This window comes from Accipiter gentilis, chromosome 8 (genome assembly GCF_929443795.1).
Source record: "Accipiter gentilis chromosome 8, bAccGen1.1, whole genome shotgun sequence".
NCBI classification, from domain to species: domain Eukaryota; kingdom Metazoa; phylum Chordata; class Aves; order Accipitriformes; family Accipitridae; genus Astur; species Astur gentilis.
The window spans coordinates 8,496,965-8,515,500 of NC_064887.1; the positions used below are offsets into that span (position 1 = coordinate 8,496,965).

The 18,536-nt window shown below is 35.8% G+C and overlaps 1 protein-coding gene across 4 annotated transcripts in view; it reads left to right on the forward strand.

The window, feature by feature from the left end:
- LOC126041974 (BEN domain-containing protein 5) overlaps positions 1-18,536 on the forward strand; it is a 980,738-nt gene that overhangs the window by 41,139 nt on the left and 921,063 nt on the right. For all 4 annotated transcript variants that reach the window (XM_049808428.1, XM_049808425.1, XM_049808427.1 and 1 more), the window contains exon 3: positions 10,001-10,125. In XM_049808428.1, the coding sequence (XP_049664385.1) occupies positions 10,001-10,125 (125 nt within the window). The remainder of the gene's footprint in view (positions 1-10,000; positions 10,126-18,536) is intronic.

Sequence of the window (18,536 nt, forward strand, 5' to 3'; positions counted from 1 at the left end):
GGTAGCAACAGATTTCAATGCTGTACACTGAGCATCAGGCCCTAACACAGTAAGTATTTAGAGATGCATTTCTCCCTGCTACCCGCCAATAATGGTACATCCCACTGTGGTACCGTAGTTCATATTCCCTGATCTGCCCTGGTGGTTGCTTCCGTGGTTAAGGCTGCAGACGTTGTTATAATTTATTTATTAACTTATTAATTATTTATTTAGGCTAGCACCCATTATATGCTAAGTCACTTCCAAAGAGATATTTCCCCAAATGCTTTTCCTTTAAGAGCTTTGCTTTGAAAGATGCGATACATACACAGTTGTGAGATACTGATTTTGATAGCATATACTTTGTTAAAGGAAGCTGAGTTCCGTGACACTAATACAAAACCTCTTTGTATTCTGATTTTCCTTTAACAAAGGTTCACTGCCATGGATAAATAACTGCCCATCTGTCATTGGAGGCCTTTGGGGAATTGATAAAGAGGGAACAGTGAAATCAGTAGTCTACTGTTTTTCTGGGGATTTGGTGGTTTTGGTGTAGTGGGTGTGCAATGGCCATCTTAGGGCGTGGGCCTCTGATTTTTAAGGATTCTTGACACTCCCTACTAAGTTGATGCATTGCTGCTTTACTGCTGCCAGTTTCTGTAGTTACCTGATTTAGCAACTTTATTTGGAGAGTTTGTGCTGCAGTCCTGGGGTCTGATGATACTTTTGTAATTCATGCGAATCTCACAGATGTGGGAGAAGGAGTCAAGAGACTGACTCCATTTTATCCATCCTTTACAATTTCCTTACACAATGAACATTGACATTTTATTCTTTACAGCTCCAGTTTTTTAGGTCCTTTAACTGAAAGCATCACTATTTATTGATAAGGGCAATGGTGAAATAAGGCTTTTTGGCTGCAAGTGATTAAATATCAATCTCATTTGATAAAAACTATTGAATTCCTTCAATAAGATTTTATTACATAATTTCTTTATACATATGTAAGCCTGCTGTTTACCCAAAGATATTTGTAGTATACTGGGATATCTGTTGCTTGTATATTGTGCTGTTCTGCTCATGGTGGTTTTTGAGCAGTGATGATCACTAAATCTTCAGGATTACTTGTTGCTCTAAACTGGGATCACCATTAAGACTGCTCCTCTTAATGAACATAAAGAGACAGAAAATATTGAAGTTCTCCTAGTTGCTTTCTTTCTGAACAGTATTGTTTAATCTTCTGGATTATCTTTAAAGGAAAGTTGCAAATGATGTAAGTAGGTGGCCTTTGCGATTAACACATGCTAGAACTTTAAAATTATTTGTATTGTGAAATTTTTAATAGTATCCTCATTGCAGGAAGAGCCTCAAAAATACTGCTCAATAAATTCTAATCCCTGTATTCTCCCTTCCCCCTCGCCCAGACATCATTCAAACACTGGTGACCAAGAAAAGTATTTTCTTCTGGAAGGAAGAACTCAACCTAAAACTATCCATTGGTGTCGCTGTCCAGACTACTAAAATATGAGTATCTTTTTGTAACTGTTTTTAGTAAAAGAAAATAAATCACAGCATCATCCCCACCAACTTTCTTGTCTTTTGTATTCGGATAATAAAACAAATTTAAACTGGTTTATGCCTCTTTCCTTTTTCAGTCAGTCCTTCTTTCTTAAAGGTTTCCAATTTTCTTAATTTTCTGTGTGGAAGACAATTCTTTGGCTTGCTTAAAAATGGCCTTGTACATTTTTCACTTCATTCAGAGGCAAGTCCCACAACTTTCTTTTAATCTAATGATTCTGATTAGCTGCTGTGGGTGATAAATTCTGCCACCTACTCTAATTCAGATAAAAGTTTTAATTTATAAAACTCCTGTGGGTGTTTTAGTGTAGGCCACACTGTTCATTAATATTTCTGCAATTTAACTCAATACAAAGGAAGTATAGGTCTATTCATTATACTTGTTTGGGACCACTGAGAAACAGTTAACTGTGATCCCAGATACCCTTAGGAAATGGGTCTAGTGCACCTTACTTGCATCACGTGTGAGGAAAAATGTTGGAAAGAGTGTAACTCGGACTGTGATCCTGAAAAGGTGTGGAGAATCAGATTGTGCTGTCATTGTTATGAATTAGAAGCAAAACCATTAAAATCAATATTGTTGCACCAAAAGAAATAGGACAGTTGGAAAGGATAAGAACATTTATAAGTTTTGGGTTCACTGCTCTTCTCCATATTGTTGCTGAATCATTTGGTAGTGAAACAAACAAACAAATGGAGACCTATAACTCTTATATACCCAAAAGGTCAATAAAATTTATTTTAATGCTATATTCATAGATAAACAAGAAAAGTGTAAAAGCTAGAATTTTCACGTGTTGTCAGTCACAGTTAGATTTTATCACATTGTCTAATTACAATAAAAGCTCAATCAGAATCGTTCAGCCTCTGTAAGTTATGCATTAATATGTACATCTCAGTTTACCCTTACCAGCGATGGAAGCTGGCCTTTTACCAATTGCTGCTAAGAGCTAAGACAGTCATTGTTCCTGTGCAATCTTTTTCACAAAAGCTACTGATTTACTGTCCTTTCGATGTCACTATTGATAAAAACTTAAAACCTATTGGAAACACAGCAATTTCAACTTGCTTAATTGAGGAGAGAGGATAGAAAAGAGACTACAAATGAAAGCCTGTCCAGCTTCACAAACCATGTGCTTTTGAAATGCTTTGCCTATTTGATAGTCTTGAATTTGTCAAAGGTGATTTGGATTTTGACTGAAAGCTGAGTCATGAACATTGCTGTTGTTTTAAGTGAAACATCAGGTTCTTAAAAGAATACTATATTGTTGAAGAGTATTGAAGGTTTTTTCCAAAATGTTGATTTCACTGTAGCAGTGTAGATACTACTTTGTATTGCAGAGGTTAATATGTGCAAATTTAATAATTTAAAGTATACTTTAATTTACAAGGTGTTGTATATGTGTTTTTGATTGTATTGTCTTTTCATTCAAACCATGTGCTTTGCAGTTTCAAGAATCTTGATTTGTCATATGCTTTGGGCAGGAGTCCACGAGATGATGCAAAAACAGTCACAGGTTTTCAGAGATCATCACTATTTCGTTAGATTGTTTCCTATTTAAAAATCAAATGCTATTTAGAAGTTGTTTAGGACTTCTCACCAAACTATTTTTTATAAATTCTTTTCACAGACAGAGACTGTAAAACCAGTGGGAATTTACAACTGATATTCTTAGATGCACTTCTTTCAGAAGATATCTAATCTTTCACTCGAGAAGGTTTTACAGATCTCGGTCCCTGTAGTTCCTGTTCCATTTAGAATGTATCAATAAAATTTCTTTGCATTATCATCTCAATGTGTTTTGTGATCTTTAAGGATGAATTCCATTGAGGGTATTCCATATTCTACGTTTCACCTTATTTTGTGAAATATAGAGTTGCATGAAAATATAGATTAATACTGTTTGGCTATCTTGGACTCGATCCCAGGTTCAACTGGTGAAAATGATGTATATTCCAATCTGTTCCTTGGTTGTTTTTGTTTAAAGAATTTGTATAGATTGAAATGCAGCTGCAAGTGTATTAGTGATTTTCTATTGCTTACTTGTCAAGATTTTTATTGTGTGGATGAAAAATAGCATTTCAAAACCTGGCAGCATATTGACAAAAACAGAAGAGCACTTTGTGTAATTCTCTTTTGAAAAACTACCTCTTTTAGAGACAGAGATTGCCTCAGCTACTTCCATTCATATGTATCTTGATCAATAGATTTATTGATAGCTTTTAGCCAAGATTTAATTCTTTTTTTCTCCTCAGTTCACCATGGTGCTCACTTTTCAGAATTAAGAAACTAGAATTAGGCTCCTATAAGCAAGGCATACAATATGCAAGTGCTCTAGGTGTAAAAGGAGGCATTTGACCTTTTGTTGCTAATCTGTGACAGGTGCAGGCTATTTTCTTCCAAATGGTGTTAATTTTCATGTGCAAATCCACCCCCTGAAACCTGCATTCTATATATCCACCACAGGGGAATTGGTGGTCATCATGAGTACTGTAATGGACAGCTGAGAGGGATAATCACTGATATTTCAGCACATTCATGCTTGCGACTCAGTCGTTTTTAGTGCACTTCTGTTTTCACTGCTTATTAGGGAGGCTGAAGTTAGTTATTCATTGCTGGACAAAAAAAGTGTCTGAGAAAGTTCATGTGCAGGGAACAGCACATTGTTACAAATTAGTTTCCTTTACCATTTCTGGCAAACTCATTACAAAGTAATCGCGCCCTGCGCTGAAGTGCACTTCCTCTGGGACCAATAACTGTAAATAAGCAGGGCTGCAAGCTGGCTGATAAGTTGTTGTTCTGAAGATAACGGTCCTTTTTAGCAGAGTGTTTGACCTTTTTCTTTATATTGCCTCAGGCTTGTCTAAGACCCTCAAGGTCTATTTTTCATCTTAAAATTCTCTGTAGGAAAGCACAATGTGTGGTTTAAGAAGATTTTAGGATTGCTTAACATATCTATATTTTCTTTTCTAGCATTTTTATGATAATTGTTAGAATGCTTAGTAAGTTTAGCTAGCGTTTTCTTAAGCAGGTTTTCTTTCTTTGTGTAAAGTACACTTTTTATTGATGTAGAAAGCAATATACGTTAATATTTTATGAGGTCTAAGTGTATGTTGCATGATTAATAAAATAGTAACATTGGGTTTTTTTCTGACTTTTAAAGAAACTTGAAACATGCTATTGACCCCTGTCACTACACATTTTGAGAGTACTGCACTAAACATTACTCTGTAAAGTGATTTAAGCAAATATAGTTAAAAATTTCAGCTTGAATGATTAAAGAAAAGCATGCCTCTTTTTTTCTCAGTATGTTAACAGTATTGAACAGAACTGCAACTGAAAATTGAGCATGTCTTAAAAACAAACCCCAAGGCTAAGTGCAAGTCAGTTTGTAGACATTTGGGAATTTGATTTGTTCACATCTTCCCATCAGTTTAAAAAGATCTGTGCCAGTATATCTGTAAAGTAAAATAATAATAGACCCCCCTGCTAATTTCAGAGTGCATAGGAGAAAAAAATCTATAATGTTTTGTAAAGTGCTAGCTACTGTAATAAATTGTTTCTTTTACTTTTAAGATATAGTCAGAAAGCCGTTTGACAAGCAGACATGCACCCAAACTGTAAAAAAAATTTTAAACAAGAAAAGTTTTAGAATGCCAATAAGTTCCAATCTCACTGCTCGTAATGTTGTTGGGCTTTTTTCCCTTGCAGATCACATTACTCGATCAGCTCATTAATTTTATAGATACCTTAAATAACATTATTAATATCTTATGTTTTATAATGTTAACCCCCAAATATAATGCAAATCACAAACAATGGAGTGATGATGCTTTAAAAATGTTGTATAATTTCATAGATCCAACTTCTGTATTTATTGGACGGAGTGGTGATGATTTCATGCGGCTGTGAACCCAAAGTAAAGTAAAGCAAAGCTGATGTTTTAGTAATGTGAGACTTTTATCTTTGATTTTAAAAGAATGTACCTAACCAATATAGTTGTGAACAGAGTCCCTTACTGATATCACAAATTACTAGACTAGCGATGTACACAGAATAAAAACCATGCATGCGAAATGTCTTAGAGTAGTTGTATCAAGATTGAAAACTACTGGTAGGTACATTACACAAAATTGGTGCTATCTAGCTCTGTCTTAAATATATCATAATTTCTGCACAGAAACTGTCCACCTCAGGTACTGCAAAGCAGAGTGTATGTATTACATAATTGCACAGAGATCCCTTTGGCATAGGAGGAACTTACTGTCTAACCATTAATTAACCAGTTTTCTCTCTTGCTATACATTTAACAAAAAAAGAAAAGGGAAATTTTAAGGAAGTTTATAGAACTGTTAAAAAACAAAAGCAGTTTAGAAGTTGTTTGCACTTAAGAAAAAAATGTTTATTTTCAGTGTTAAAATAGTAAAATGGTATAATGGCTAAATGGAATAGCATAATCAATGTTTAATTCCTGTTTCATAATTTCTAATGCATCTCACTGTGTTACCTGTGGTATAAGAATATAATTTTCACACATTAAAATAAATCTATTTCCCATGATTACAGCAGTGTGAAGGCACTATGTAAAATTGTTAACTTTGTGAAATTAACACTGGGATGTTTATATCCTTTCTTGGACACCAAAAAATGTTTTTCAGTGGCACTATCAGTTTTCTACAAAGCATCTCTTAAAGCGAGGAAGTGTTTTGTTCTTACAGTTCTAGGCTTCTTTGTACCAAAACTGCCACCTTGTTTAATGACATTGCTGTGTGGGTTGAAATTAGGCTGATAGATTGTGAGCAAAGGCTGTGATATTACAAACAATAGTCTATTGAGCATGAGGAACTTGTTGAATTGGTTACCAAAGGCATTAGTGCTAGGTCCAGCCTATTTAGCATCTGGAAGACAGAAGAAATAGAGGGCTAATGAAATGTACAAATGATACTAAACTGCAAATGGCTGCAGGTGACTATGGCAGCTGATGTGTACTACGAAGGAGCCCAGTAAGAGGCAGTTCTGTAGGCAAAAAGTAATTAAGTGAGATACAATTTACAAAAGGAAAAAATACTGCATTAAGAGGGAGGTAAGTATTTAAATCAAGTATTACAGGTAAAGAGAGAAAACAGTGTTAGGAGTCCCAGGGAATCATGCACACAATGATTAAATTGTTAAAGGTTCTGCTGGATTTTAGATGGGTATATAGGTTTTCCAGAGCAGACTGGCTTAGAGTGGTTCCAGCATACGAACTCTTCACCATCAGTGATTTCACTGTCATTGGGATAATTCACCAGTGGTACTTTAGGGATGCTATGGACTCTGTAAAGTAGTTCTGAGTGGGCCATCTGACCCCCATACAGTTCAGATCAGTCTGATGTTGAAAAAGAAGCTGAAATGTGCAATAGGTCAGAAATCAAGGACTCTTTTTGCTCTGTTTTTATTTATTCACTTAATAATATTTTAGTTTCCTACGCCTTGCAGTGCAACTTTTTAATGATCTTTGAACTTAAAATATAAATTTAACTGCTTCTGTGTCCTTTGGAAGTAATTCAATTAAAATTTGTACCTCTGGTCTGTGCTGCAGATAACTTAATCCATATCTGGAATTGTTGGGATCATTGGGAGGCATGTATACTTAGTAGTTTACAAGCTGGACCTATCCTGCAGTCTGCGTTCATCCAGCCAGCTGCCTTGATCTTATAGAATCCATCAGCATCACAGGCATGACTCAGGTTGAAGTGACTCTGGGCACCCACACATGAAGCTTTGTCCAGAGAGAGCTTGAACTGTGTCTTGTGAGGCAACTGGAATCCAACCTATGCTGTTGAACAGCTTGGACCACCTAAATTCTGAAATACATGAGGAATATTATTTTTCCAGCAATGTCATATGTGCATGACATTTAATGAAAAATACAGTAAAACAAAGTCCTTTAATTAAAGGTATTACAATGCAATAGTTTGGTTTTACCATTCTTATTTACTTTGGATAATAACCTGTAGGAAATAATAGTTTACATTAAGGTTCGAGTTCTGTTCTTGTGAATAATAGTGATGGGCTTGACCCCTGTGGCAGAAAGAGCACTTGGATATGTAGGGGACTTAACCGAGTCAGGCAGATGTGATGGGTTGACCTTGGCCAGCTGCTAGATGCCCACCCAACCGCTCTCTCACTCGCCCTCCTCAACAGGACGGGGGGAGAAAATTAAGATGAAAAAGCTTGTGGGTCGAGATAAAGACAGGGAGATTGCTCACCGATTGCCATCACAGGCAAAACAGACTCGACTGGGGGGAAACTAATTTATTGCCAGTTAAAATGGGTCTGGAGAGTAAGAAACAAAGAAAAATTAAAACAACACCTTCCCCATTTCCCAGGATCGAGTTCACTCCCCCCACAACGAGCAGCGCAGAGGGATGGGGGGGCTGCGGTCGGTCCATAGCAGTTCCTTTCTGCCCCTCCTCCCTCCTCACAGTTTCCCTGCTCCTGCCTGGGCCCTTCCCACGGGCCGCAGTTCCTGTCAGGAGAGCCTGCTCCAGAGTGGGTCCTCCACGGGCCACTGGTCCTTCCGGAAATATCCACCGGCTCCAGCCTCTCCCCACAGGACACAGGGGAGTCTCTGCCCCAGAGCCCGGAGCACCCCCTTCCCTCCTTCTCCTCTGACCCTAGTTCTCCTCAGACTCCCTCACTCCTCACTGCCTGTGTAGTGGTTTTGCCCTTTAAGTACATTTTCACTGAGGTGGCCTCCACCTTCGCTGAGGGGCTCTGCTGTGCCCTGGGTGGGGCTGTTGCGGAGCCGGCTGGAACCTGCTGGAACCTGCTGGAACTGGCCGGAACCGGCCAGAACCGGCTGCAGCTGGCGTGGGGCAGCGCAGCCTCTCCTCAGAGAGCTCAGCTCTGGAGCCCCCACAGCCAGCACCTGGGCACGAAAACCCAATACAGCAGATGACATTATTTATATTTGGCGAAGGTATTCTAGCTGTACAATATTGCTGGTTTTTTTCAAATATTTCATATGCCAAATGTATCCTTCAGGCAAGTGTTTAGGAACAGATTGTTAGCATGAAGCGGTTTTCTGCAGAGGGAATCAGTGAGGAGAATTTTCTTCTGAAAAGAAGAATGTGGGTAGGAAAGTAGATGATAACATTAAAAATAGGGAAGATTTAAAATGTTCAATTAGTAAAGCCAGAAACAACGTAGGGTAAGAAAGAAATCCTGCAAATATATTGATGAACAGCATTGAAAATGTTTTTTCCTGCTTCTTTTCCACCCCAGAACAACAGATCAGCCGAATTTTGCTACTTGTGCTCATACTGAGTAGCATGTTACCAATGAACAGTTGTATTGACTGAAATGGGACTTGCTGAGGAGGGAATTGTTTAGCTCAAATAGCATTATATATAACTACTTGAACCCAACAGTATATATCCAACCCAAAAATATATATCTAAACCCCAAAATATGTCTGAAACCATAAAACCAGGTCATCTTACCATGCTTTTTTAAAAAAATAAGTATAATTTAGCCCATGAGCTAAAGCATGGCCCCGTCTTACAAGACCTGATGAGATGGGTTTTGGATTGGATCAGGAAAATGTGAAGTCTTATTTTTATAGTGTATAAATGAAATGGACAGTCTAAACCCTGTCTTTAAAAATCTTGGCACACTTCAAAGGAAAAATGCCAATTTAGCAATTTAAAAGCACTTAGCAAGTTTTCCCAGTGCTGAACTTCATTTCTATAGCCAGTGTGGTTGCTTGCTGAATAATGCCATAGGGGACAATGTAGCTCTGACTATATTTAAAAATATTATTCCATGAAATTCACCAGAAAAAAGCTGAGACGAAATCTTACAGCCTTGTTTGTGTCTTTGGAAGGAGGTGATAATGGCTGCAAATGGTGAAGAAAAAGTATTAAGCTAGCTTTTGAATCACAAAGGAGATGAAGGCTGACCCATCTGTGGGGAGAGAGGGACCTCAGAGCACCAGCCAGAGGGTCCAGGTGGAAATCTGGGGACTCTTTAGTCTTAGAGGTGCTTGAACATGAGCAGCAAATGGACAGAAAGAAATCCATACAGGTGCGGGCTAAAAGAGATGCAGAGACATAATCAGAAAAGTGGAAAATAAGAAAGGAAACAATTAAAAGGATGTTAGGACACTTAACTGGAATACTTATATAAGAGAAGACAAAAAGTCAATTTGATTGAATAATAAAAATTCATGTTGTCTTCTTTTTGGTGTATTCATATACATGTAGCTTACTGGTATGTATTTTATTTTGTGACTATGATCAGGTCTTTTAAAAATAATTCTGAACTGTTGTAAGGCTTATTATACTTACATATTTTAACCATGAGAGGTAGAAGTTTAAAAAACTTTTCTCAGTGTAGTTCCTGGAAAGTTTATCAGCCATTCATTAAAACGCATTCATTTTCATATGTTTTTCATAGGTAACCTTGGACGGGTGGACCACATCACAGAATTTGAGTATGACCTGTTCATTAGACCAGATACCTGTAACCCACGCTTTCGAGTTTGGTTCAACTTCACTGTTGAAAATGTAAAAGAATCACAGGTAAGTGATACTAGATTAGATAGTAAGGTAGCTTTAAAAATTGCTTACTCCAGAACATATTTTCTTAAACAAAAAAGATGACATCCAGGGTTTGTAACTAAAAATTTGCTGTAAAATGTATCATCTTTGTTCTTTGAATTTTTATCAGTAAATACAGGTATCAGCACGACTGGATATCACCATGTTTTTCAGCTATCTAAGACAAGAAGTAATTACGAAGACAGCATAACATTTGCCACCTAACAGGAGTTTTATTAGTAACGGCTGCTATATATTTGTGTTAATGTATACAACCAAAATATATGTGTTAATATATGAAAAAGAAGTCCATCATAGCTGTTCAAATATTATCACTCAAGTCTTCATTTAATACATGTTGAACAATGAGGTAGCACGGCAAACAGGCATTAGTGACTTGTAGTAGAGGAGGAGTTGCCTGCCACTGTGTCCCTTGCGAAAGAGGAGGTTTAAATGTGAAACAACTTGATAGGCAACTGTTTCACCTACTTTTAAATAATGTTTCTTTGCAGTAAAAATATCACATGAGAAAGAAACTTCCTTGCTCTATTTTTTCACATCACATCTTAAACTAAGGCCCCCCCCGCCCCCCCCAAGTTATGTACTAACTTTCACACTGACAAATCAAAAAAGATTTAATTCCACTTTTCACATGTACGTTGCATTTTATTCTGGTGTTCTGTCTTAGTTTATCATAATCAGGCTGCCATTTTCACTTAATGGAAAGAAAACATATTTAGTAAGAGAAAAAACTGCAGAGGCTTGATATTTGTATTCCTACGAGACTAATATCTTAATATCCACCACTGTACCAGTCCTGTTACAACTAGGAATCATGAAATTGTTTATCTGTCTTCCTGGAGCCTGATACTTTATCAGACAGACCCTTTCCCCTGCTGTGCCTTACTCAACTATGATCAAATTATATAGTCATGAGATGAATGGGAATCTGTCTCAAGGAGGCAAAGAGATCTGGTAGAAAGATACAATATATATCTAGTGCTTACAGGATATTTGTTTTCATGGTTGTCTACATGAAAGAAAATGGTTTCACTACTAAGTTTGACTTGTGAGGTCTGTTTTTATAATGTGTGTTCCTCTAATCTTTTTTTCATCTCTCCAATTTCCGTTAAAATGAGACCTGCATGAACATAATCTGGTCTGGAACCTGTTTTAGGTCTTTGTACTAGCGGACATGGGCAGTATTAGTCATTGCATCTCAGCTATATTAAATGGATGTTAGAAATTGCTACATCAAACATACTGTGTAATCTGGTTTGTGCATTTTGATTATTTTCTTTTATGTTTTACTAGAAAATAATAACAAGGAAACCCAGTATTGCTTAAAAATATTCCATTAATACACAAGTAATTTTGATCACTTTATGTGTAAAAGTAGATACTCTAATAACTCTATATAAATAATTACCTGTATAATATTATATTTATTTTGATGTATCATATAGGTGATATGAGAGAAAGGCAGCTCTATGCATTTATATATCCTAGGTCTGGTTTCAGCCATTTAGATGAGCACTCAAAAGGACTAGCTACTTTTATTAGTTTTATATATTGTCTATATTACATTTCTTCTCATTGTTCCTCTTCCTTCAACTTCAAATTCTTAAACAACTTTGTTTACTTAAATTTGAAAATATCTTGAAGATTTTCTTATCATTATAAGGATATCTCCAGTTTTGCTTGACATTTCACACTAAAGCCTTTACTCACAAAGAAATTTATTTCAATAGTATCATGAGAAAACAAGAAACCTCCTTTCATTACCTGAATTAGCAATCATCCATTCTGGTTTTCTCCTGTTGTATCAGACCAATCACTGACACCCAAAAGGTTAAAACAGACGCCCAAATAGATAAAAAAGTGAACGAAAAAGACGCAGTGTAAAAAACAACAGCCGTACAAATACTAGGAACACGTAATTGTGCTGTATGTATTTCTGATTTAGGTGTCAGTTTAACTACTGGCTAGTAGTGCAGTTTTTATTGTATGTTTAGTGCAGTATTTTGTGTTATTAATCTAGTGATAAAAGAAAAGAAACACCTATTAGACATTCCTGCCAATCTCACTGTCCATGCATTATTGTTCTGTAGAGAATGGGTTTTTTACATTCCAGTTTCAATTTTCTTAAGCCATGGAGCTTCCAATTCCTATGTCTCAAAACTGTTCTATAGACTCATCTGACTTACAGTGTTGCTTGATTTTTAGCCTAAAGCTTTCCTTTATTTAATCCCACTATTCCCAGTTGCAATTCTGCTTAGTGATAGCTCCTCTTGGTACAAATAAATCCTCATCATCCTTGGCTAACATTTATATTTCTGTAAATTATAACATTCCTCATCATTTGTGTCTCAGCCTAGCTATCATGTTTGGTTCTTTCAGCCCTATATCCAATAGAGCACTTTACCTTTAAGTGTTTAAGTATTTTTCCGCTTTGGGGCCTCTGGACTTTCATCATAAGTGAATCTTTCCAGCCCTTTGGTAATTAGCCTCGTTTCCCAGGGAAACAAAGCTTACGTGATCACACTGTCTACTTGCTAGCCTAGGATTTTGTGTGGCTGCTGATCTTTCTCCTCTCCTTTCTCCCTCAATAGCTTCTTAACTCTTGGCCAGTTTCAACACCACTGGACAGGAATTCCTGTAGGTTTCAGGAAAGCAGGCTGCCAGATGGGCAAGAGACCCATCTGTGTTCCCACTGGCAGAAAGGCTATAGTATGAGATAATTTCTTATTAAACATCAGAGAATCCACAGAGGAGATGCATGGGAGAAAGTACTAATTGGAATTTGCATTTTAAAGATACCAGAGAATCCAGTGATGAAATCCAAATCCATAGCACTTGGTAGTTTTGCTTCTTGCAGAACTTCTTGGTTTTGTTGTTATTATTTCTCTTCCAGTTCCTTCAATATTTTCTTTATAGTGTGGAACTGAAATTTAATGGACAATTCTGAGTACACGAATATCCCAACTTACAGAGAAGGGACTCTAGTCCCTTTGCTCTGTTACTGTCTCAGTACAGACAGCTGAAAATTGCAGCAGCCTATTGTTGCTGTATCACTATGGAAACTCATGCCTAATTTGTTGTTCACTATCATACATAAGTCTTTGTCAGAATGATTGCTTCCTTCCTCCTGTTACGTATATCTTAGGTTACTGTTGTGCTTCAGCAACAAGGGCAGGTAATAGAGCAAAGTTCTGTAGCATAGCAGTGAGAGCCCTAATCTTTTCAGAATTATTTTTTAGAATTTTATGATAAACTCTGTTTTTTTGATGTTCACTTCCCTATGTTACAGTAGAACCGGTAGACTTTTTTTTTACTTGGAAGTTGGTAAATTAACTTCTTCCTCCTCATGGCTTGGACTTCTACCTCAAACATTTTATGTTGTCAATTTTATTTTATACTTTTTTAGCAAGGAAAAAAATCAAAAGAAAAAGCTAATGGCTTATATTTCTAATGGCTTATATTTCTGGGAAAAAAGAAGCATCATATAAAATACCTGTGAGATGTAAAATTTGGTCTTTTGGTCTCCTTATATGGTTTCTGATGTGCAAGTCAGTTGGTCTGATAAGATCTGAGCTGTGGATTTTTTTGTCATTTGTTCAGTGACTTCAATTAACACCAATATTGGAAAAAACAAAAAAAACCCCCCTGATATGTTATATGTAGGGACTATAATCATGCAATGATTACACTTACAGTAACCATGAAAGGGGGAATGAAGGAAATAGGATTTGCTGTGGAACACATGGTCTCATGGGCAAAGCCTCCAATTTCTCTAATTATATATGTGTCACAGGCTGCTGTCTATTTCTGGATAATGCTCTTTATTGGGTAGGGTTTCTTTCCTGTTAACTTCAGCCATGGTCCTTACAACTCCATCTACAATTTTGCTAAATTCCTTCTCTGTGTAACTGGAAATTGGATGAAAAAATGTCATCTCCAAATTGCATTTCAAGTATTTTAAATAGACAGTGCTTCAGGTGCATGATTACTTCTGAGCTAGAATATCTTTAAAGGTGTTAGTAGCAACAGTGATTCATTTGAGATTTGGGGGGGGGGGGAGTGTGTGTATGTGTGATAAATTATAAAAATATGCTAGTATACCAATATAGGAGGTTTTTACAGGTGAAAAGAATGATTATTTCTCTTGGGGGCCATAGCCAGAAATTCTGCTCAAGTTGTTGACAGCCACTGTTCCAGATACTGTAGCCACACTAGAAAAAGATGATCTCTGTCCTGAAAAATTTACTTTTGAGGAATTTGAGAAGAGATAAAAGTTGAATACGACAAAGTGATGAAAGGATTAAAAATATCTGTGAGGATTTTAATTACTCTAACAAACAGCAACCATATTATACCAATAAGTAATGAACATCTAGGCCGCATGTATATTTTGTATGTGTATGTACCCTGAACAACTCTGCTGTCTGATGAATCATGTTCAGAATTGGTATTTTCACTGAGTTTAAAAAAAGAATTTCCAACAGAAGGGGTTTCCTAATAGTGCCAAATTTTGTTCTGTAAGTGTTGATAAACACATTTGGAGTTCTTCATCACAAAGGTACTGACAAAATATACCAAGATGGATAGAGGAGAAGAATGGCTATTTGGCAGCTAGGATTTTATCATTACTTACTGTTAATAAATCAATCTAGATTGAGGTTAAAATCAAAGAATGAAATGTTATTTACTTCAAAGGCTTCTCTGTTACTTCAGTTGCAGTTGGACTGAGGCTAGGATTTTGACTCAAGATTTTGGTTTTTTTTTTTTGTTATGTGTATGTATGGATCAGGAAAAAGGATAGCCTATTCTTCTTCAGAAATTTAAACAGGATGCCAAGGTAAGACAGATAATATCATAGCTGGACATTATTATGAATGCGTGGAGCTCTCGTTAGAGAGTTTTCTTTTTTTTTTTATGTTCTACACTGTTTTGTAAAATAAAAGGCTGTAAAATCTCTGTTGTCTTTAATTGATTAAATTTTCAGGAACTGTTTATTATTGGGATTGGATTTTATAGTTTGTTCAGGCCTCTTATTACTGTGCTAAAACAACCTGATGACCCTTAGTGGACAACTGCTTCTTTCTGATGTTATAGCCATGATTGTTTAAAGATGTGAATGATATCTGTATAGGGAGAGATAATGTATTTTACTATACCAATTGATACATTTTGGAGAAGCAGGGGAAAGAAAAGAAAAACAGGGATGATTTGAGGTACTCAACCTCTTTTTCTGGCCTAAGATCTCATCTCGTGCAGTTAATTCCTACAGAAGCTGCCTCCAAAGTAAGATGGAGTAAGGATGACATCAAAAGCAGTCTGAAGTTGGAAACAGGCTACCTTTTTACTTTCTTCTTCTTAAGCAGACATTCTTCATTCTACTGTCATTTGGTGATTTAAGTTACTGGTATCAAGATGCATTATAACATCTTACAGTCTTTCCAGTTTCTCCTTTTAGAAGACAGGTATTTTCTTTACTGTGCATTAAAGGCTGTATTGCATTTACCTAGCTTTGTAAAAAGCATGTATAAAAGTGCATATATTTTTATGAAGGAGCACAGTTCTGAAATTCTGAAGACTTCTATAAAGCATTTTTTGACTTGCAACATTCTTTAATCAATCTGAAGTACATATTTTCTGTAGTGTGTTTCATTGCATATACCTTCTTACTGAACTAGGCATAAGTCATTCATTGTTGAATAGTTTGCATTAATAATTTATTAATCCTCTTCTGGTCAGCTCCTGTAATCTCTCTAAATACCTCTTTATAATAATTTACAAGGAGAATCGCTAGATTATTTGAATTTTGTCTGTTTAGGGAGTCCCCAGCTGTTGCCCATCTTTATGTGCTCTTCTTAGGTTAACTTTTAGCGTGCTAGAAAGATACCTCTACCTCTTCCTGTATATTGGTATTTTATTCACCCTTTAGGCAGGTAGACAAAACCTAATATTTTTCAGGTACCAGTTTTGTTTTTTCATATAAATTGATTTTGTTTCCTCACTTCTGATACTTTTCGTGAAAATCATCTCATTTTAAGAGATTAAAGGTAAAGGTTACTGATAACTATGCGCTGCCTATCCAAGCACATTTAATGAATTAAAATTTAGACATTTGAGATTTGGAAGTTTATAACAAATAGGCATGTAGAACTAATAAGCACTCTGAACAAAGCCATCATTTTAAATGCTTTCACTGTATTATCTGAATATAATCTGTATAACAACTTGATTACTAAAAATGCTTATGTTGGACTGATTTTTGTACTCCATACAACCATTGCAGTGTAACATAGCAGAATCTTACTGGGACTCAGATTAAGAGTGGTGTGATATTGTTTGGTCCAAAATCAGAATCTTTAAAGCATAACACAAGGTCTGTGTTGCTGAAAAGATAAGATTTAAATTTATATTGCTTTTATAAATCTGGTTTTAGAGAAAGATTTTGGTTAGCTTTTAAAAGAAGCTTAGTACCTAGCATACCATAGTGTTTATTGTACAAATAGGTACAATGTTTTAAATCTGCTTTTTACAGAAAATGTACATACATGCCTAATTCTTTTCCTCTCTTTTTATGTTCTTATTAAATAATAAACAATTGAAATGAGGTTCAATTTTGTATGGAAACTTCATGGCAGAAGTTTGTATCTGTTACTCTTACTGCCAGTAATGTAAAACATGGATGTAGAAATAAAAGAAAAACTTAATGCAAATAAACATAGGATAATATAAATGTAAGAACATACCAGAATGGGTGAGTTTTACATTTATGTCTGCTGCTCAGTTGATCTACTACCAAGGAAAATTAAATATTTATATTTAAATTTCATGCAAAGTTTTATGGGTGGGTAGTTTAGAGCTTTTTTTTTTCTTTTATTTTTGGCAGGAATAAGAAACTCCAATACTAAAAAGAAAATGTGTTTTAGGACTAGAAATCTTTGAGATTTGAGCATTTGAGTTCTTGAAGCTTCTTTCTAACTGACTTTATCCTCTCAAAAGAGAGGAACAGTTGTAAAACAAGTATCCGGTGACTACTGATGTAAGCAAAACTCTGTGCTTGATTCCTTTTCGTTTTACAATAGTCTCATGAATTAGTACTTCTAGGCAATCTGAGGAGAATGCATTTTATTTAGCATAGATGGTATGACAATACCAAGAAATACATATAAATCCAGAAAGATAGAGGTTTTGTGGATAATTTTCTGTACCAACCCCTGTATCAGAACAGTATCATTCTGTATCTAAACTTTGGGTTTTTTCTTTCCTCCCTAGGATTTCTACTTCCCTAAATAAAAATTATGAATCTATTTAGCAGTTCCCAAATAGGCATCTATTTGTCAGTATTTGTTTTAAGTTCCTGTTCCTCAGTGTTATTTTGAGTATCTGGTGTCTCAGAGAAACACTGTGGATACTGTTCAGTTTTACCTCTGCTATGACTTTATGGCAGCTGGAGTGGAGATAGTAAATGAAAGTTTTCCAGGAAATCTGGTCCTATTCTACAGATGTCAAAGTCTAACCTAAGTATCAAGCTGACTTAGTTTGAATTATCAGGCTCTCTCTTCATGCTGCTGTCCATCTATTTGGTTGAGTAAAATGAAATTAATTTAGTTTGTTTGTTAACTCTCAGTGATGAAGGCTCTTAGCTCCTCTTTCTTCAAGTCCATGATTGTATGTGTTCTTTGATAGCTCATGTGTTTGAAATTGGGGTCCTTCAGTCAATAGTGACATCTGAATTTGCATCTGTGTCTTGGGCCATACCCCTAAAACCATAAAGGGTCAAATGGTTTTTGCCTTCCCATATTTCCAGCTCACATTGCCATTTTGACTTTAAGATGAAACCATAAGTATCATCACTGTTATAGTTTTAATTTACTGCTTACTGTAATTTTAGTGTTGATTTAGTTAGATCAGTATCAAATTTTTATTTATTTCATATGTGAGTGATGTTTCTCCTTTATTCTTAGCTACCAAATAGTGGATTTCAGTTCTTGTGGGTGAACTTGGTCAAGATTTAAATTCTGACATTCATTTAAGGCCACTGGGTTTATCAGGCATTATCATTCACTGTTTTATTTTGCCTTGGAGAAAGGCATATACTGCAGAATAGTTGAAGTTATAATTCTTTTTCTAAGTAATATTAAAAAGGAAGCGAAGCTCTCTTGAAACATTTTCATCAGGAAAAATCAGTTTCTTATGCAGGTAAATAAATTTAATCTGAATTAGAGAATGCTTTTACTGAAAATTCTCTAGCAAATATGACAACAGTTGAGGCAAAATAGGAGTTATGTATTTGCATCCTTTGGGATGTATGTTTCAGTATCTAGAAGCAGCAAAAATCTGGACTTTCTGTTAGTTTTTGTTTAGTTTGACAGCATCAC